Below are 21,427 nucleotides of genomic sequence, written 5' to 3'. Positions count from 1 at the left end.
AAGAAAGAAAGAAAGAAAGAAAGAAAGAAAGAAAGAAAGAAAGAAAGAAAGAAGAGGGAGGGAGGAAGGGTGGAAGGAAGAGGAAAGGAAGGGGAGGAGAGGAGAGAAGAAATGTACTCTGGAAAGTATCAAAACATCTGCTAAATATCAGGAGCAACTGATGCACCTTGAAAACCTCACACAAACTTCCAGACCAAGGATCCACTGGGGAAAATAAAACCAGCTATGCCGAATGTCTGTCCCTCTAACTGAGGCATATTAGAGGAGGATCCGGAAAAAAAAAAAAAAAAAATAGAACATTCAAAAATGATCAGAGCAAATATAAGGAAGTTGACTGACTAAAGCAAAGCATTTTTTATGTGAGGAAAAGGAGAACAATTACTTCCAAACGGTTCAGTCTCTCAAGAAGCTGTCTCAGGAGACAGGAAACATAGTTGGCTGCCACAGTGTCCAGCCTCCCCATATGGCTGGCCTTTGAAAGTACCCCTACTTTCACACACTGCTTTCCCCTAGGCCTGGGAGGACCCTGGGGGTGGGGAGCCAGAGCTTGCTATAGAATAATCACTAGGGGGATGCCTGGGTGGCCCAGTTGGTTAAGGGTCTGCCTTTGGCTCAGGTCATGATCTCAGGGTCCTGGGATCAAGTCCAGCATCAGCTCCTTGCTCAGCAGGGAGCCTGCTTCTCCCTCTGCCTGATGCTCCCTCTGCTTGTACTCTCCTCTCTCTCTCTCTGACAAATAAATAGATAAAATAAAAATTTTTAAAAAGATAGGGGCGCCTGGGTGGCTCAGTGGGTTAAGCCGCTGCCTTCGGCTCAGGTCATGATCTCAGGGTCCTGGGATCGAGTCCCGCATCGGGCTCTCTGCTCAGCAGGGAGCCTGCTTCCCTCTCTCTCTCTCTCTCTCTGCCTGCCTCTCTACTTGTGATCTCTCTCTGTCAAATAAATAAATAAAATCTTTAAAAAAAAAAAAAAAGATAATCACTAGGAACTTCAGAGTCACCACAGAAGAGTTAGCAAAAGAGAGAAGAGCAGGAGGCTGTGCGGGAGGCTGTGGCAATGGCTGACAGAGTCCTACCCAGCCCTCAAGTCCCCCAACTCAAGACTTAGTCTAGTACTTCATGGTAGAGACAGGTACTATCATACAGGAATACCCATGTCTCCCCTCACTAAACCTATCAGCCTCCTAGCATGAGCTCTGACATGGGCAGCACTCCCTACCATCAAATGGATGAAAAACCCTGTTCCCAGCTGGGACTCCTGAGACCTAAGCCCAGGATCCCAGGGTCCCCACCCTCTCACCTTGTCAGAAACACTGCTCCAGGAACTGTCCCATCTCTTTCCTGCATCATCTATTTCATTCCCAGCAGAATAGAACATGCTCTACTCTCTCCCACTAAAAAAAAGACTCCCCGCTGCCACATCAAACCCAAAACCTCCCCAATTCCCAGCTAATGTTTCCAACCTGCTCCCTAACAAAACTGCCTGAAAGATTCGCCTACGCTTACTGACCCCAATTCTGCACCCCATATTTTTCCCCTCCACCTACTCTAATCAGGTTCTGTCCTTTAAGCTTCTGTGAACCTCTCATTCTACTGGGGTTCCTCCTACCTTCTCAGTTCGCCTTTGCTGGATCCACCTCTTTTCCTAACCTCTAAATGCTGTGTCTCAAGGCTTAGGTCATTCTTCTGTCTACACACGCTTCCAAGGTGAGTTCAACTAATCCTGTGGCCTGAACACCATCTACCACACCCAAATACACCTTTGCAGTTCTCTCTCTCTCTCTCTTTTCTGAGCTTCAGGATCCATCCATCTGCCTAGTGGACATACTCATATCTCAAACCTCTCAGATCTCATGCTTTCCCCCACCGCAAAACTGCTCCTCCCAGCCCTCCCATCTGAAGATATAAGTACCATCCACTCAGGTGCTCAAGCCTCTCGGAGTCATCTCTGACTCTTTTCTTTCTCTCACAGACTGCATCCAGATCATCAAGCCTGAATCTGACCACTTCAGATGAAAACATGTCCAGTGCTACACCCTCAGTCAAGTCATCAGCAACAGACTGCTACCACTATCCTGCCCACTACACTTGCCCACCTCCATACAGCCCACTCTAGAGCAGGGAGAATGATCTTCCTAAAAATGCACACCAAATCATTGCTCCCCCACTTCAAACCCTCCAGTGATTTCTCCCTAGGCTTAGGATAAAGTTTAAAAACTCTTCACCCTGGCTCATAAAGTCCTACACCATTTGCTCTCTCCTACCTGTAACCTCTTCTTCCCTTGCAACCTCCTCCCTTGCTCACCACATTCCAGCCTCTCCACTCTGGACTTGAAGCTCTTCCTGCCTTCAAGCCCTTGCACTGGCTGGTCTCTTGGGGATATGCTTTGCCATCTCATCAACACAAGGATGGCTCTCTCCTGACATTCAAATTTTACCTTAAATGTCACCTATTCAGAAACACCACCACAGACCTCTCAATCCAACACCACCGCTTGATATCCCATTACCTTATCTTAATTTTCTGCACAGTAGTTACCGCTGACACTATTCTTGGTTTTTTAATTTATTTTCCACTCCCTCTCCCCACCAGACTGCAAGCTCCATGACCATCCAGATGTTGTCTGCCTCATTCAGGTCTGTGGTTCCAATGACTAAAACGATGTGCGGCACACAAGGAGAAATCTAATTAAACATCAATGAATGCAGTTATGAGCAGACAGGTCCACTGACTGAGAGGTTCTGAGGTCTTAGCCAGCTCCCCAACTTCTCTCTCAAACACAGATGTGAGGCAGGACCCCAGCCACGGTCCTAGTGTCCACCTACATAAAGCTCATCCACCAGAATTTCGAACATCCTGCAAGAGTCCAAACTAGGGAGGGAGCATCCAGGATTTTCTGAGACCACCAAACCCCGACCAGGCTGCTCCGCTACTGCCTAGCAGTGTTTTCGGTTGGTGAAAAAGGAATTCTGACTCACAGCCCCCAGAAGTAACAGTATTTGTCAGACCACCGTCCAGACCTTGGCTAGTCCATTCATTCCGTAAACAAAGATTTACCCAGTGCCTTCTCTGTGCCAGGCACCGGGCAAAGGACCCAAAGCAGCTTCCGACCGCAGGGAGCTGACTGGCAACCACGCAGAGCTTTGCAGAGAAACTCAGCAACACAGGTAAAGCCCCGGGGCGAGAAGGAGCAGCCATACTAGTGTTCGGGCTGCGGGGCGCCCTCGCGTACTGCCCCCACGATTTCACCCCTACAGACCCAGGTCTGGGGTAACCTGGCTAGTGGTGCAATGCTCGCGGGCTTTTTCTGAACTACCGCTTGCTAGCGGAGGCTGGAGTGACTGTCCCCGTGGATCACTGGCTTTCCCAGACGCGCAGCGTTCGAGGAATATTATTGGCTGATGGGTTCCCTCCCCACCGCCACCACTACCCCCCACCAACGCAGGCCCGCGCTCTGGATGGCGAGGGGGGTGCGGTTCCGACTCTCTACCACCACCCCAGTCAACAAAGTCGAAGCCCAAGCCCTCCCCACTCGAGATGCCCTCCGTCTCTACTTCCCCCTCCCCAGCCCCCAGCTCCCGGACCCCGGACGCAACAATTATTTCCATTCTCCCCACCCCCGCCCACAGCAGTGGGTCCTGGCCGGGATCGGTGCCTGCACCGGACCCCGGCGGGGAGGCGTGTCCTGCCCCTCACACTCCCGCCCGAATCCCGCCCAACTGCAGGACCCGGGTGGGGTGGGGGAGGCAGTTTGCGGCCCCCGCCCCATCTGCGGCCCCGACTGCGGCCCCCCGCGGAGATGCGGGCCCCGCCGCCCGGTTTCCCGGAGCCCGCCACATAACTCCGGCACACAAAACCCCACAGCAGTGCGGCCTCGGCGCTGTGCGCGCCAACTCGCCCCGGACCCGCGCGGGAGGCGGGGGGGCGGGCGCGCGCGGCGGGAACCGGTCGGATCCCGCCGCACAGGTGCGATCGCGGCGACCGGGTCACTCACTCGATGAAGTAGCTGGCTCCCTCCTCCGTGAAGCCCTCCTCCCAGCCGCGGGGCAGGTCTGCGGAAATGCCAAAAAAGTCGGGTCAAACTTGAGCCGCCGGAGCGCGCGCCTCCCGAGCGCTGACCCCCAACTCCACCCGCCCGGCTCCCACCTGAGCGTATCATGTGGCCGGAGTTGACTGGCTCCCCGGTGCGCGGGTGCAGCCAGGTTGTGCGGCGGAGCTCGTCACTGCGGGAGAAAGGTGCACCTGTTAGCGCCGCCGCCGCTCCGGGGACACCCGCCCGGCCCCGCACCCCGCCCGGCCCCCGCCCACGCCCGCGTGCCCGCTTGCCCGCGTCGCACTTTATGAAGAAGACGCGGCCGTCCCGGCACACGCCATAAGACCAGTGCTCAGGTAAAGTGTCCCGCCCGACCGCCGCCGCCGCCATGTTCGCAGAGAGCCGAGCCGCCGCGGCCGCAACGGGGCGGGGGAGAGGGGGCGGGGGCGGGGGAGGGGGAGGGGGAGAGGGCGGGGGGGCCGGAGGGGGCGGTGCGGGCGGCGGGCCCGCGGGCTCCGCTTGCGCGGGCGCGGGCCTAGGGCGCTTCATCCCCGCGCGCGGCGACGTCCCGGGAGTCTCGAGTCCCCGCACGGCCGCGGGAGTTCGTCGCCGCACTGTCCGACCGGGGCGCGGTGGCCGCGGCCTTTGTCCCCGCGCCTTCCCCGCCCCCAGCCCGCCGTCCGGGCGCGCCCGCCGCTCGCCCCTCGGCCCTGAGGCCGGGAGACCCGGGCGGGGCCAAGAACCAATGTCGGGGCGCCGCGGGCAAACTCCGGAAAAAAGGTGCGCCCCGAGTGCTCCAGGGCACCCCACCCGACCCCCATGATAGACCTTCTGCCTCGGTGAACTGTACTTCTCTCTGAACCGTGCAAACCTAAACAGGTTGCATCCATATTGCGAGCCTCTATTTGTTCCTTCCCTGTAAAATAGTTACTAGTAAGTACCACAAGGGATTGTTGTGCTGGCTATATGAAATTACAGTGGTGTAAAGTGCTTAAAGGACCCTGGCCTGGAGCAGGTGCTCTGTTATTAATGCCAGGGCAAGCATGATTTCATTTTCCCAGGTTTGCAGCTCAGATATGAAGCCGGAGGGTGCAGGTTCTCAAACCCCACTTACACCACACACAGCCCTGAAGTTACCGGGATCTTGGGCTTGTGCCTTTAGTTCTTATCAAGTGACAGAAAAAGAGACAACGCTGTGGACCCGCTGCATCTCAGTCTATTTTTAGAAGAGCAGACCCACCAGACTGGGCCTCTAGTGGGGCATCTGGAAAGTTCTTTACATAGCTGGAGCCTTCTCATAGTCAGGTTTGTGGTCGAATCTCAGTTCTTGGGGGATCGGTCCCCTGGCCTCTTTGTCCAAAGGAGACCCTTTCCCTCCTCCCTTCACTATCCGTTCCATTACTTGTGTACACTTCATTGACATTCTTAGGCATGTGTGTGTGTTCATTGACTATGTTGTATGTCACCCACCTGCACACACACTAAAATTTCAGCAGAATGAGAGGTGGGACCTTGTTCTGTCTTATATACTGCCACATTCCCAGTGCTTAGAGCAGTGCCTGACTCATGTACACATTCAATAAATGCTGAAAAAGTGCATAATACCCACTCCACACTGACACCCCTGTATGCTGAGCATGGACAGAGGGGAAACTGGGCTCTGGGAGAGGTCCAGCCCAACCTTCCAGTGGTATAGGCTGTAATTGGTGGAAAGGTTCCCAGGAGGCTCTAGGTAGTATGGGCACTGTTATTCAGAAAGGCATTCCTGGTGGAAATCAGTTGGGTCCAGAAGGAGTGGTCAGGTTTGACTGAGAACAGAGCATCCCAGAGGGGAAGGATAGAAGACATTTGGGAATGTCATGGGAAGGGTGTGGGATGCTGAGACCATAAAGATGTCCTTCCTTGAGACAGACAGTGGTGTTGGGGAAGGAGGCTGATATGAGTTAGAAAGAGGGAGTCGGTGTGATTGTGGAGACCACCGAACACCTGTTTGAGAGGACCTCTGGCCTTTGAGGAGGATCTTGAGCAAATGATAATGAGAAAGCTGATATTTTATTCTTAAATATTAATTTAAAATAATAGTGAAATGGGCAAAGGATATGAACACAGTTCATAGAAAAGTAATACAAGTGGCTTCTAAACAAATGAAAAGACACTCAACCACCTCAATAACAGATTACAATTAAGGCGATACTATATTTTAGATATCAGATTGGCAAAAATGAGCATTGTAGAAAAAGACATTCTTATTCATTGTTGGTGGGACTATAATATGGTTGTCTCTTTGAAGGTAATTTGGCAAGAGCTATTACAATTTAAATGCATATACCTTTTGACCTAGCAATTCCACTACTAGAAATTTGTCTTACATTCGTGCTCACGCAGAAACACAAAGACCTGTGTACCAGGGTATCCACTGCAGCATTGTCAATAGTTACAAAAGACTGGACACAACTAAATGTCAAAAAGGAACAAGTTTATATGGTGATGGACATTAACTAGACTTATTGTGGTGATATTTTGCAGTGTATACAAATACTGAATCCTTGTGTGGTGTACCTGAAACTAATATAATGTCGTCTGTCAATCATGCCTCAATTTAAATAGAAAAGAACAGGATAATTAAATTATGTCATACTCCTAAAATGAGATGCTATTCAGCTGTTAAAAAGACTGAGCTAGGGGCGCCTGGCTGGCTCAGTGGGTTAAGCCTCTGCCTTCGGCTCAGGTCATGATCTCAGGGTCCTGGGATCGAGCCCCACATCGGGCTCTCTGCTCAGCAGGGAGCCTGCTTCCGCTTCTCTCTCTGCCTGCCTCTCTGTCTACTTGTGATCTCTCTCTCTGTCAAATAAATAAATAAAATCTTTTTGAAAAAATTTTTAAAAAAGAGAATGAGCTAGCAGTGAAAAAGAAAAGAAAACAAAAATAAGTGAAATATATTTCTTTACAATATAAGCTGCTGTTCTAGAATTTCTTATGCCATTGGTACCGATGGATCATTAGCATTTTGGCAAACTATGGACATTTTCTGTGCAGATATCTTCAGTGAAAAAGAGTGCTATAGGCAGGGATGGTGAGGAGGGGTGAACAGGTAGAGCACAGAGGATTTTTAGGGCAATAAGAATACTTAGTGTACTATTATAACAATGGACACATGTCATTACACATTTATCCAAAGCTGTAGAATGGATAGCACCCGGAGTGAACCCTGAGATTCACTGTGGACTTTGGGTGCTTACGATGTGTCAGTGTAGGTTCATCCTGGTTAAATAATGTACCATTCTGTAAGTGATGCTGATGATGGGGGGAAGCTTTGTGTGTTGGGGGGATGCAGGGAGCATATGGGAAGTCTCTGTGCTTTCCTCTTTGTTCTACTGTGAACCTAAAACTGTGCTAAATAAAGTCTAGAAATAAAATAATTAATTTTTTAAAATGAGCTCAATGTCTATGTACTGATGTGGAATGGTCTCCAAGATATTAAGTGGAATATGAGATGCATAACTGAGTATATGGTACACTACTGTTAATGTATAGGGAGCATCATGGCTGAAGAAGATATCCCTTGTTTGTGTCCCCATCCACCCCCAGCAACAATAATTTTGCTTCCATCAATAGACAAAAGTGATTTCCTGGGAGCTGTGGGATCTGGTACCATATGTCCAGGGACCTGGGAAGAGTCTCACCCACATGTTGCATTGGGCAATGGGCATACACACCGTAGTCCCCACTGTGGACCTTGCAGTGGCCCATGAATCAACTCCAGCTCACCTCAGCCAGGAGCTCCTGGAAAGCACTGTCTTAGACAATCACTTATGGGTGAGAGAGTCTTTGCAGAAGTCCAGGTATCCAGCAAAGAAGTTCCAGCACACTGCTGGAGGAAAAAACACAAGTTTAGATCCATTGAAGAAGGCAATTACTAAAAACTGGAGGAGGTGACTGATCGTTCAAATAAAGAGACAGCAATACAAAACTTCAAGGAATGTGCAACATAGATCACAATAATCTTTCAGTAACCAATCTCAATATGCGAACCTGCAATTTACTCAATAGATAATTTGAAATACCTGTTTTAAGGAAACTCAATGAGCTAAAGGAAAACACAGAAAGACAATGCAATGAAATCAGGAAAACAATATGTGAACAAAATGAGAAGTTCAACAAAGAGAAAGAAATCATAAAAAAGAACCAAACAAAAATTCTGGAGCTGAAGCTACAGTGAATGAAATGAAAACTACAATAGAAACCACCAACAGTGCGTGCCTGGGTGGCACAGTCGGTTATGCCCCAGACTCAGCTTTTGACTCAGATGGTGATCTCAGGGTTATGAGACAGAGCCCTGTATCTCACTGCGCTCAGCTCTGAGTCTGCTTAGGATTCTCCCTCTCCCTATGCCCCTTCCTCTCTCCACTCCCTCAAATAAATAAATAAATCTAAAAAAAAAAAAAATTAACATTAAGGATGGATCAAGAAGAAAGAATCAATGAGTTAGAAAGATAGGAACTTTGAAATTATCCAGCCAGAGGAGAACAAAGAAAAAAGAATGAAAAAGAATGAAGACGGGCGCCTGGGTGGCTCAGTGGGTTAAAGCCTCTGCCTTCGGCTCGGGTCATGATCTCAGGATCCTGGGATCAAGTCCTGCATCGGGCTCCCTGCTCAGCAGGGAGCCTGCTTCCCCCTCTCCCTCTGCTGCTCCCCCCACTTGTGCTCTCTCTCCTTCTCTCACTCTCTGTCAAATAAATAAATTCTTTGAAAAAAAATAACTACAATATTTGTTAGTGAATATACAGTATAGAAAGGGGTAAATTGTGACATCAAAAACAAAAGAGGAGGAGAGCAAAAGGGCGAAGATTTTCTATGCAACCAAAGTTAAGTTGTTATCACCATAAAATAACTGTTCTATCTATATGGTGTTTTATGTAAGCCTCACAGTAACCACAAAGCAAAAACCTATAGTAGATTCACAAAAGATAAAGAGAAGGGAATCAAAGCATACCACTAAGGAACATCATCATTTCACAAAGGAAGACAGAAAGAGAGGAAGAAAGGAACAAATGAACTATAAAATAGCCAGAAAACCATTACTAAGAATGCACTGGTCAGTCCTTACCTATCAAAATTACTCTGAAGGTAAATGGTTAAATTCTGCAATCAAAAGGCATAGAGTGGCTGGATGGATTTTAAAAAACAACAACAACAACAAGACCTAGTATGGGGCACCTGAGTGGCTCAGTGTGTTAAGCCTCTGCCTTTGGCTCAGGTCATGATCTCAGGGTCCTGGGATGGAGCCCCACATGAGGCTCTCTGCTCAGCAGGGAGCCTGCTTCCCCCTCTCTGCCTGCTGTTCTGCCTACTTGTGATCTCTCTCTCTTTCGGTCAAATAAATAAATAAAATCTTTAAAAAAAAAAAAAAAGGCACAAGACCTGGTATACCCGGCTGGCTCAGTTGGAAGAGCATCCCACTCTTGATCTCAGGGTCTTGAGCTCAATCCCCACCTTGATGTAGAGATTACTTAAAAGTAAATAGAGGCGCCTTGGTGGCTCAGTCATTTGAGCATCTGACTTTTGGTTTTGGCTCAGGTCATGATCTCATGGGTTGTGAGATCAAGCCCCAAGTCCAGCTCCTTGCTCAGCAGGGCGTCTGCTTGAAGATTCTCTTCCTCTTTCCCTCCCCCTACTTGCTCTCACTCTCACCCTAAAATAAAGAAAGAAATCTTTCTTAAAAATAAAAAATAAATAAACTTTAAAAAAAATTTTTTTTTAAGATTTTACTTATTTATTTGACAGAGAATGACACAGTGAGAGAGGGAACACAAGAAGGGGAAGGGAAAGGGAGAAGCAGGCTTCCCGCTGAGCAGTGAGCCTGAGGCAGGGCTTGATCCCAGGACCCTGGGATCATGACCTGACCTGAAGGCAGACACTTAGTGACTGAGCCACCCAGGTGCCCCTCTTTTTTTTTTAATTAAAAATTAAAATGAAAAAACAAGACCCACCTATATGGTGCCTAAAAGAAACTCATTTCAGCTGTAAGGACACACATGGGCTTAAAGTGAAGGATGGGAGAAAGATATTCCATATACATGGAAACGGAAAGAGAGCAGGGTAGCTATTCTTATTTCAGACAAAATAGACTCTAAACCCAAAACAATAACAAGAGACAAAGAAGATCATTATATAATGATAAAGGGGTAATTCATCAAGAAGATAATCATAAACATATATGCACCCAACATTAGAGCACCTAAGTATATAAAGCAAATACTAACAGATCCGAAGAGAGAAATAGACAGTATAATATCATGGGACTCCAACACCACACTTTCAGGGGCACCTGGGTGGCTCAGTGGGTTAAGGCTCTGCCTTCGGCTCAGGTCATGATCTCAGGGTCCTGGGATCGAGCCCCACATTGGGCTCTCTGCTCAGCAAGGAGCCTGCTTCCCCCTCTCTCTCTGCCTCTCTGCCTACTTGTGATCTCAATCTCTCTCTCTTTCTGTCAAATAAATAAATAGATGTTTTTTTAAAAAATACCACACTTTCAACAATAGATAGATCATCCAGAGAGGAAATCAATAATGAAACAATGGACTTGAATGACACTTCAGACCAAATGGACCTAATAGACACTCACAGAACATTCCATCCAACAGTAGCAGAACACACATTCTTGTCAAGTGCATACAGGACATTCTGCAGGAGAGATCATGTGATAAGTCACAAAACAAGTCTTAGCAAATTTAAGGAAGATTGAAATCATACCAAGTATCTTTTCTGACCCCAATGATGTGAAACTAGAAATCAATAACAGGAAGAAAACTGAAAAATTAGCAATATGTGGAAATTAAATAAAATATCCCTGGGGTACCTGGGTGGGTCAGTCGGTTAAGTATCCAACTCTTGATTTCCTCTCCAGTCATTATCTCAGGGTTGTGAGATACAGCCCCATGTCAGTGGGGAGTCTGCTTGAGATTCTCTCTCTCCATCTGCCCTTCCCCCTGCTCTCTCTTGCTCTCTCTCCCTCCCTCTCAAATAAATAATCTTTAAAGAAAAATACTCCTGGGGTGTCTGGCTGGCTCAGTCAGTAGAGCATGCAACTCTTGATCTCCAGGTCATGAGTTTGAGCCCCACGTTGAGGGTAGAGTTTACTCAATTAAAAAAAATAATAATAAATAAACAATATACTCCTAAATGAGTATGAGTCAAAAGAGAAATGTGTCAAAAAAAGAAGTCAAAATAGCAAACTAAGAGGCTGTTGGATGGCTCAGTTGGTTAAGTGTCTGTCTTCTGCTCAGGTCATGATCCTAGAGTCCCAGGATCAAGCCCCATGTCAGACTCTGCACACTGCAGGTAGCCTGCTTCTCCCTCTGCCCCTCCCCACTCATGCTCTCTCTCTATCTCTCTCTATCTCTCTCAAATAAAAAAATTAAAATCTTTTTTTTAAAAATAGCAAACTAAGCCCAAATTTAGCAGAAGGAAGGAAATAACAAAGATCAAAGCAGAAATAAATGAAATAAAGACCAGAAAAACAATAAAAAAGATAAATGAAACCAAGAGCTAATTTTTTGAAAAGATAAACGTGACAAAACTTTACCTAGACTAAGAAGAAAGGAGAAAAGACTCAAATAAAATCAGAAATGAAAAAGAGGACACTATAACTGTACAAATACAAGGAATCATAATAGATTCATAATAGATTATGATAATCATAATAGATTACTATGACCAGCTATATGTCAACAAATTGGATAACCCAGAAGAAATGATAAATTCCTGGAAACATACTACCTACTTAAACCTAAATTCAAGACTTAATCATGAATAAATAGAAAATCTGAACAGGCCAATAACAAGCAAGAAGATTGAATCAGTAATCAAAAATTTCCTAACAATGAAAAGCCCAGGGCCAGATGGTGTCCATGGTGAATTCTATTAAACATTTAAAGAAGAGGTAACACCAGTCCTCTTTAAACCCTTCAAAAAAGCTGAACAAAAAAGACCACTCCCAAATTCATTTTAAGACACCAGCGTTACCCTGATACCAAAGCCAGATAAGAACACTACAAGAAGGGCACCTGGGTGTCTCAGTCTTTTAAGTGTCAGGTCATGATCCAGGGGTCCTGGGATCAAGCCCTGCTTTGGGCTCCTTGCTCAGCAGGGAGCCTGCTTCTCACTCTCCCTTTGCTCTTCCCCTCCATTTGTGTTTGCTCTCTGTCTCTCAATTAAAAAAAAAAAAAAAAAAAGAACTACAAGAAAGCCACAGGCCAATAGCCCTATGAATACAAATGCAAATTTTCTCAACAAAATATTAGCAAACCCAATTCAGTAGCATATTAAAAGGATTATATACCATGATCAAGTGGGATTTGTCTCTGGGATGAAAGGATGGCCCAATATATGCAAATCAATAAATGTGATATACCACATATTAGAATGAAAGATAGGGGCACCTGGGTGGCTCAGTGGGTTAAAGCCTCTGCCTTCCACTCAGGTCATGATCTCAGGGCTCTGGGATAGAGTCCTGCATCAGGCTCTCTGCTTGGTGGGGAGTCTGCTTCTCCCTCTCTCTCTCTCTGTGCTTCCCTCTCTGCCTACTTGTGATCTCTGCCTGTCAAATAAATAAATAAATAATCTTAAAAAAAAAAAAAAAGATAAACACTGGGGAGATCTCACTCACACACACACACACACACACACACACACACACACACACCATTACACAGCCATAAAAAAGGATGAGATCATCCCATCTGCATCAGCATGGGTGGACCTAGAGGGTATTGTAAGTGAAATAAGTCAAACTGAGAAAGACAAATATTATATCATCTCACTCATTTTTGGAATCTAAAAAACAAAACAAATGAATAAACAAGCAAAAAGCAGAATCAGGGGGCACCTGGGTGGCTCAGTGGGTTAGAGCCTCTGCCTTCGGCTCGGGTCATGGTCCTGGGGTCCTGGGATCGAGCCCCGAGTCGGGCTCTCTGCTCGGCGGGGAGCCTGCTTCTCCCTCTCTCTCTCTGCCTGCCTCTCTGCCTGCTTGTGATCTCTCTCTCTCTCTCTCTCTGTCGAATAAATAAATTTTAAAAAAAATCTTTAAGAAAAAAAAAGCTATAAATACAGAGAACAAACAAGCTATAAATTAGAACTATAGATATTAGTTATTAAAATAATTTATAGTTCTAATTCTAAATATAGGTCCTGGGATAGAGCCCCGCGTGGGGCTCAGCAGGGAGCTTGCTTCCCCTTCTCTCTCTGCCTGCCTCTCTGCCTACTTTGATCTCTATCTGTCAAATAAATAAATAAAATCTTTAAAATAAAATAAAATGAAATGAAAAGACATAGGTAGTAAACAAATAGAAGGAATATCAGCCATAGTCCTAGAATAAGGCTCTGAATACCTTAGTTGTTGAATCCTAGGTAAAATCTGGAAATATTGGGGGGAAAGACTGAAAGTCCTACACCAAAATCTTGACAAAGCTTTTATTATTGGGTGGCATGAATATTCTTATTTTCTTTTTGTTTATGTATGCATACTTCTACTTTCCCTCAATTATAAAATGGACATAAAAAAAGATAAATATATCTCCAAAGATAAAGAAAAGTCATTTGACAAAGAACAATACCTTTTCATGATTAAAGACTCTCAAGAACTTGGGTACAGCAGGAACATACCTCCACATAGTAAAGGCCATAATAACAAACTTACGGCTAACATCATACTTAACTGCAAAAGGTTGAAAGCTTTTCCTCTAAGATCTGAAACAAGACCATGGTGCCCACTTTCAACACTCCTATTCAACATAGCACTGGAAGTCCTAGCCAGAGCAACTAGGCAATAAAAAGTAATAAAAGGCATCCAAATTGGGAAAAAAGAAGTAAAATTGTCTTGTTTGCAGATGACATGATCTTGTACATAGAAAATCCTAAAAATACCACCAAACAAAACAAAACTGTTAGAACTAATCAACAAATTCAGCACAGTTGCAGGATACAAACTCAACATACAAAACTTAGTTGCATTTCTATAAAATAGCAACAAAATATCTGCAAAAGAAATAAAGAAAACAACTCCATTCACAATAGCATCAAAAGCAATGAAATTCTTAGGAATAAATTTAACCAAGGAGATGAAAGATCTTTGCATTAAAAATTATAAGGCTTCAGTGAAAGAAATTAAAGAATTTATTAAAATAAATGGAAAGATATCCTGTGTTTGTGGATCAGAAGAATTAGTATCATTAAAATGTCCATACAACCCTAAGCCATTTAGAGATTCAGTACAATCCCTACCAGATTTCCAATGGCATTTTTCACAGAAATTATAAAAAGAATCCTAAAATTCTTATGAAACCACAAAAGACTCTGAATAGCCAAAGCAATCTTGAGCAAAAAGAACAAAGCTGGAAGAATCTCGGATTTCAAGCTATACTTCAAAGCTATAGTAATCAAAACGTATGGTATTTGTATAAAAATAGACCAATGGAACAGAATAGAGTGCCCAGAAATAAACCCTCACAAATATTGTCAACTAATACTTGACAAAATAAGCCAAGAATGCTCAATGGGGACAAGATAGTCTCTTCAGTGAATAGTGTTGGGAAAACTGGATAATCACATCCCCCCAAAAAAGGAAATTGGATCCCTATTTTATACTACCCACAAAAATTAACATAAAATAGATTAAAGACTTAAGACCTGAAACCATTGAAATCCTATTAAAACAAACAAACAAAGAAAAAACAAACTTAGAGATGGGGCACCTGGGTGGCTCAGTTGGTTAAGTGGTTGTCTTTGGCTCAGGTCATGATCCTGGGGTCCTGGGATCGAGCCCTGCATTGGGCTCTCTGCTCAGTGGGGAGCCCATTTCTCCCTCTCCCTCTCCCTCTGCCTGCCACTCTGTCTAATTGTGTGCTCTCTCTCTCTTTCTCTCTCTCAAATAAATAGATAAAGTCTTAAAAAAAAAAAAAAAAGAACATAGAGAAGAAGCTCCTTGGCAATGGTCTTGGCAATGATATTTCAAATATGCTACCAAATGCATAAGCATCAAAAGCAAAAATAAATAACTGGGACTACGTCAAACTAACAGCTTCTGCATAGCAAAAGAAGCAATCAACAAAATGAAAAGGCAACTTACAAATGGAAGAAAAATATTTTTAAATCATAAAACTGACAAAGGGTTAATATCCAAAGTATATAAATATAGGAACTCATACAAGTCAATAGCCAAATTAAAAATGGGCAGAAAATCTGAATAGATATTTTTCCACAAATGGCCAACAGATATATGAAAAGATGATCAACATCATTAATCATGAGGAAAATGCAAATCAAACCCACCACAAAATATCACCTCACCCTGTTAGAATGACTCTCATCAAAAAGACAAGAAATAATCAGTGGTGGCAAGGATGTGGGGAAAAGGGAAACCTTATGCACTATGGGGGGAATGTAAATTTGTACAATCACTATGGATAATTAGTATAGTCTTTCCGTAAAAAAAATAAAAATAAAAATAGGGGCATCTAGATAGTGCAGTCAGCTAAGCAACCAACTCGATTTCAACTCAAGTCCTGATCTCAGGATCATGAGATTGAGCCCTGTGTCGGGCTCTGTGCTCAGTAGGGGGTCTGCTTGAGACTCTCTCTCCCTCTCCCTCTACCGCTCCTCCCCTACTACTCGCAATCTCGCTGTCTCTCAAATAACTTAAAAAAATTAAAAGTAGAAGTGCTATATCATCCAACAATCTCACTTCTGGGTATATGTCCAAAGGAAATGAAAATGAAAAAAGAGCTCTCTGCACTCCCATATTCACTGCACGAACTGGATTTACTGTATCCAAGATATGGAAACAACCTAAGTGTCCATCAACAGATGACTGGATATAGAAGTTGTGAGATATATATAGATACAGGTATATATATCTATATGAGAATATACATACATAGAGAACATATAGAATATTCATATAGAATATAGATATATATTCAGTCATAACATGCCCCTTGTGACAACATGGATAGACTTTGAGAGCATTATGCTGAGTGAAATAAATCAGAGAAAAATACTGTGTGATGTCACTTATATGAAGAATCTAAATTCACAGGTGAACCCCCCGAAACAGAGAGTAGAATGGTGGATGCCAGAGAGTAGGAGATGTGGGAAGAGGTTGTCAAAGGGTACAAAACATCCGGTGTTAAGTTCTGGGGACCTAATATACAGCATGGTGATTATAGTTAATAATACTGTAGTATATAGTTGAGAGTTGCTAAGAGACCGTGTCCTAAATATTCTCACCACAAAAAAGAAACGGTAATTATGTGAAGTGATGGGGGTATTACTAACGCTATGATGGTAATCACTTCACATTATGTAAGCATCAAGTCAGCACGTTGTACTTGTTAAACGTACACAATGTTATATGTCGATTTTATCTCCATAAAACTAATACATGAATAAATATAACTACAAACATTAATAGTAGGTGAAAACATAAGAAACAGGTAAAGTGATTGTTTCAGTGGCAGGGATGGGAAAACTTACTTTTCCTTGTGTTCCTTTTTGTACTGTTTGATATTTTTTCCCTTTAAAATGTGTATGTGGAATTGGCAGTGAGCGAAGCCTGAGGTGGCTGAGGCTGGCTGGCGGGGCCTCAGGGACGGACAGCCAGATTCTCTATGATGACTACCTGCCAGTTTTCCTACCCACCTGTGAGAACCCCCCACCCCCACCCCAGGCTTCCTCCTCAGGAGAGGGTATGCCACAAAGGCTACAGCAATGAGTTGACCCAGTCCCTGCCCCCAGTCATCATAATGAAGAAGCCCCCTGGGGCTCAGTTGGGATTTAACATCCAAGGAGGAAAGGCCTCCCAGCCAGGTGTCTTCATTTCCAAGGTGATTCCCAACTCTGACACACATTGAGCAGGACTTCAAAAAAGACCGGACCCTAGCTGTGAATGAATGATGCAGATTTCTAAGAGGCTGAGCCCAGCCAGGCTGTTGAGAGCCTGAAGACAGCCAGCAAAATCAGCAGACATGTCTGCGTCTCTCTGTACAAGTATCATCACCAGAAGGAGAGGACTGTGCCCTGGAGAGTTGCAACCCATGGGCCTACACTTAGAATCTGCTGGGAAAAGCTGGCAAGACCCCAGAGCCGCTATTTGGGAAAATACTCTCAGCCCATCCCTGGCGGAGTGGAGTGGGGAGGACAGGGAGACAGGGGGACGCTGCACTGAGCTAGCGAACCAAATGCATCATCCAAACGACTGTACTTCTTAGTGCCCTAGTTCCCAGGTGGGCCTCATTCCTGGAAAGAGAAGGATGATGATGTCTAGGTACAACCCAGCCTGTGGAGAACCCTGCTAGGAAAGGCAACTGACGTTTACTGAATATCATGTTTTAGGCACGTACATAGATGTCATATCATTTTCATTAGAGTATAGAAATCAGAAAAAAAAAATCTTGGAGGCCTTCCATCCAATCTGCCTGGCCATCTCCTCCCATCTTTGTACCACAAGTCTCATACACCTTAGAGATTCCAGTGGGACCCTGTTTCCCCCTCTTCTTCCTCCTCCTATTCTCTCCCCCTGAAAAAGTAAAATGTAACATTGGAGGGAAAAAAAAAAGTATAGAGACACCTGGGTGGCTCAGTCGGCATTAAATGTCTGCCTTCAGCTCTGGTCGTGATCCCAGGGTCCTGGGATGGAGCCCCAATTCTGGCTGCCTGCTCAGCGGGGAGTCTGCTTGTCCCTCTCCCTCTGCCTGCTGCTCCCTCTGCTATGCTGTGTGTGTGTGTGTGTGTGTGTGTGTGTGTGTGTGTGTGTGTGTGAAATAAATAAAGCTTTAAAAAAAGTGTATGTATATTTAAGGATAAAATAATGTCATTCATCAAGAAAACTAATAAGAGATACCATGAAATTATCTCAATAAATGCCAAAAGACATATGTGATAAAACCATCACTAATTTTTAAAATTATGTTAGAATCTGAAATTGAAAATAGTGAAAATATCAAATGCTGGTGGACATGTAGAGAAATTGTATCTCTTACAGTTTATTAGTGGGAATGCAAAATCTTAGAGCTATCCTAGAAAATAGTTTTGGTAGTTTCTTTAAAAAATAAATATTCACTTACCATATGACCAAGCAATACTACTACTGGACATTTATCTCAGAGAAATGAAGCATATGTTCACATAAAAATTGTGCCTGATTGGTCACAGCAACTTTTGTAATAAACAAATAAAATGTTCCACAATAGGTGAATGGTTAACAAAAACTGTGGTATAGTGCTTGCTTCAGCAGGACATACACTAAAATTGGAACACTACCGAGGTGAGCACGGTCCCTGCGCAAGGATGACATGCAGATTCCTGAAGTGTTCCATATTGAAAAACAAAATAAAACTGTGGTACATCTGTACCCTGGAATACTACTTGGTAATGAAAAGGAAGAAACTATTGATACAACAACTTGAATGGATCTCCAGGCATTATGCTGAAAAAGCCAATTTTTTAAAAAAGATTTTATTTATTTATTTGACAGAGAGAGAGAGAGAGACATCACAAGTAGGCAGAGAGGCAGGTGGGGGTGGGGGGGAGCAGGCTCCCTGCTGAGCAGACAGCCCAACGCAGGGCTCGATCCCAGGACCCTAAGATCATGACCTGAGCCAAAGGCAGAGGCTTGACCCACTGAGCTACCCAGGCGCCCCATGAAAAAGCCAATTTTAAAAGGTTACATATTATTTAATATCATACATTCTCAAAATTAAAAAAAAAACTTATAGAGAAAGAACTGATTGTTGGTTGTCAGTGTTTAGGGATGGTGGTGGGGAGGGGAAAGATGTGGCCATAAAGGAATGGCATGCTGGAGGTCTTTGTAGTGATGAAACAGTTCTGTATCTTGATTGCAGTGGTGGCTACACAAGCAGTTACAATGACTGGAGAAGTATACATTGTACCAGTATCAAGGTTCTGCTTCCGCTATTGTCTTGCAGTTACATAAGATAGAACCACTAGGGGACTGGGTGGAGAGTAAACAGAGACCTCTCTACTGTGTTGGCAAAATTCTGTAACCTATAATTATCTCAAAATAAAAAGTTTTTAAAAAGTATTAGAAAGGGGCACCTGGGCGGCTCAATGGGTTAAAGCCTCTGCCTTCGGCTCAGGTCATGATCCCAGGGTCCTGGGATCGAGCCCTACATCGGGCTCTCTGGTCAGTAGGGAGCCTGCTTCCTCCTCTCTCTACCTGCTGCTCTGCCTATTTGTGATCTCTGTCTGTCAAATAAATAAATAAAATCTTAAAAAAAAAAGTATTAGAAAATGATAGGGGGTGCCTGGGGGTCTCACAGAAGCCTCTGCCTTGGGCTCAGGTCATGATCTCAGGGTCCTGGGATTGAGCCCCACATCAGGCTCTCTGCTCAAAAGGGAGCCTGCTTCCCCCCCTCTCTCTGCCTGCTTCTCTGCCTACTTGTGATCTCTCTCTGTGACAAATACATAAATAAAATCTTCAAAAAAAAGTATTAGAAAATTACAAATAACGAAATGTTTCTTTTGAGAGTATCTCTCTCCGACAGATAGAAACATTCTTTAACAGGGGCGCCTGGGTGGCTCAGTGGATTAAGTATTTGCCTGTGGCTCAGGTCATGATCTCCAGGTCCTGGGATCAAGCCCTGCCTGGAGCTCCCTATTGGGCTCAAGCTCCCCACTCAGTCAGGAGTCTGCTTCTCCTTCTCCCTCTGCCCCTCCCCACTGCTCGTGTTCCCACTCTCTCTGTCTCAAATAAATAAATAAAATCTTTGAGGGGGAAAAAAAAAGAAAAAGGGGCACCTGGGTGGCTCAGTTAGTTAAGCGTCTGCCTTCGGCTTAGGTCATATCCTGGGATCGAGCCCCATGTCAAGATCCCTGCTCAGTCTGGAATGTGCTTCTCCCTCTTCCTCTGCCCTGCTTCTGTGCACGTGCATGCTCTCTCTCTCAGTCTCTCTCTTAAATAAATCAAAGAAATCTGTAAAAAAAAAAAAAAAAGAAAAGAAAAAGCATTCTTTAACAATGAAACATTTAAAAACATTCTCATTAAAATAAGAAAACATTCAAAAGAAAAGCACAAGCATACCTATAGTGACGCTATTATTTAATGTTGTTTTAGAAGTTTTGCCAATATAATAAGAATTAAGCAGAAATAAGAGATTTATGTATTGAGAAGGAAATAAAATTATCTAATTTGCAGATAATATGGCACTATGCTTTAAATGTGGAAAACAACCTCAAACTCAGAATTATAACGGAGTCCAGGACCAAGATAATGTCACAAAATCCATAGTTCAATAACCAGTTACTGAACTCTTCCCTCTTACAATAGTAGCAAATATACAAAAAGCTTAGGAATAATCCTAATGAAAAATATATGCAAGACATAGATGTATAAAATCTATTTGATGAAAACTGAAAAGCTTAACTGAGAGATAGTGAGTATTATAACAACTTTATTTCAAATTTAAACATGTAAGTATAAAAAAACAAAGCAAAAAAGAAAACAATGCATCCATTCTAAGGGTCTTGGTAAGATTTTTAAATTCTCACAACTACATCATCCAATGAATTATAAGCAAAAAATATTTATGTTATATATTCTAGCTCTGCACTACCCCAAACAGTAGTCATTGGCTCCAGGAACTACAGCTGCCTCTCTGCCTACTTGTGATCTCTCTCTGTCAAATAAATAAATAAAATCTTAAAAAAAAAATAAAATAAAATGCACAATAGAGTTTGAAGATTTACTATAAAACATAAAATATCTCATTCATAATTGTGTTGATTACATGTTAAAATCATATTTTGGATGTATTAGGTGATGTAAAATGTGTTATTAAGATAGTGGTTACTACAGAACTTTAAGTCACCGTATTTGCTCACCTTTGTGGCTCACGTTATATTTTAACTGGACAGCACTGTTACAGATTTTTCATTTCACCCTTTCATGTACCTATAGACCTTATGCCCATTAAAATTCCTAGTTGCTGGGGCACCTGGGTGGCTCAGTGGGTTAAAGCCTCTGCCTTTGGCTCAGGTCGTGATCCCAGGGTCCTGGGATCGAGCCCCGCATCGGGCTCTCTGCTCAGCAGGGAGCCTGCTTCCTCCTCTCTCTCTGCCTGCCTCTCTGCCTACTTGTGAGCTCTCTCTTTCTCTGTCAAATAAATAAATAAAATCTTTTAAAAAAATTACTTAGTTGCTTTATTTTTTTAAAGATTTTTATTTATTTATTTGAGACCGAGAGAGAGAGAACAAGCCGGGAGAGGGGCAGACGGAGAGGGAGAAGCAGGCCTCCCACTGAGCAGGGAGCCCAAGGAGGGGCTCGATCCTAGGACCCTAGGATCATGACCTGAGCCAAAGGCAGATGCTTAACCGACTGAG

The 21,427-nt window shown here is 44.0% G+C and overlaps 1 protein-coding gene and 1 pseudogene across 2 annotated transcripts in view; one reads left to right on the top strand and one right to left on the bottom strand.

Annotated features, from left to right (window-relative positions):
• The window catches only part of LOC111149727 (pleckstrin homology domain containing A7), a 213,152-nt gene extending 208,729 nt beyond the window's left edge, over nucleotides 1-4,423 (bottom strand). For both annotated transcript variants that reach the window (XM_022506967.1, XM_022506968.1), the window contains exons 1-3: nucleotides 4,338-4,423; nucleotides 4,147-4,223; nucleotides 3,995-4,052 (exon numbers count right to left, since the gene is read on the bottom strand). In XM_022506967.1, the coding sequence (XP_022362675.1) occupies nucleotides 3,995-4,052; nucleotides 4,147-4,223; nucleotides 4,338-4,423 (221 nt within the window). The remainder of the gene's footprint in view (nucleotides 1-3,994; nucleotides 4,053-4,146; nucleotides 4,224-4,337) is intronic.
• A 3,312-nt stretch (nucleotides 4,424-7,735) lies between these two features.
• On the top strand, nucleotides 7,736-17,255 carry LOC111149943 (annotated as a pseudogene).
• Nucleotides 17,256-21,427: the final 4,172 nt, after the last annotated feature.

The sequence above is a fragment of the Enhydra lutris genome, unplaced genomic scaffold (assembly GCF_002288905.1).
Source record: "Enhydra lutris kenyoni isolate GAN:26980312 unplaced genomic scaffold, ASM228890v2 scaffoldscaffold22, whole genome shotgun sequence".
In the NCBI taxonomy this organism is placed as follows: Eukaryota; Metazoa; Chordata; class Mammalia; order Carnivora; family Mustelidae; genus Enhydra; species Enhydra lutris.
The sequence above is the reverse complement of the archived record's forward strand: the minus strand, read 5'-3'. Positions and strand labels throughout refer to the sequence as shown.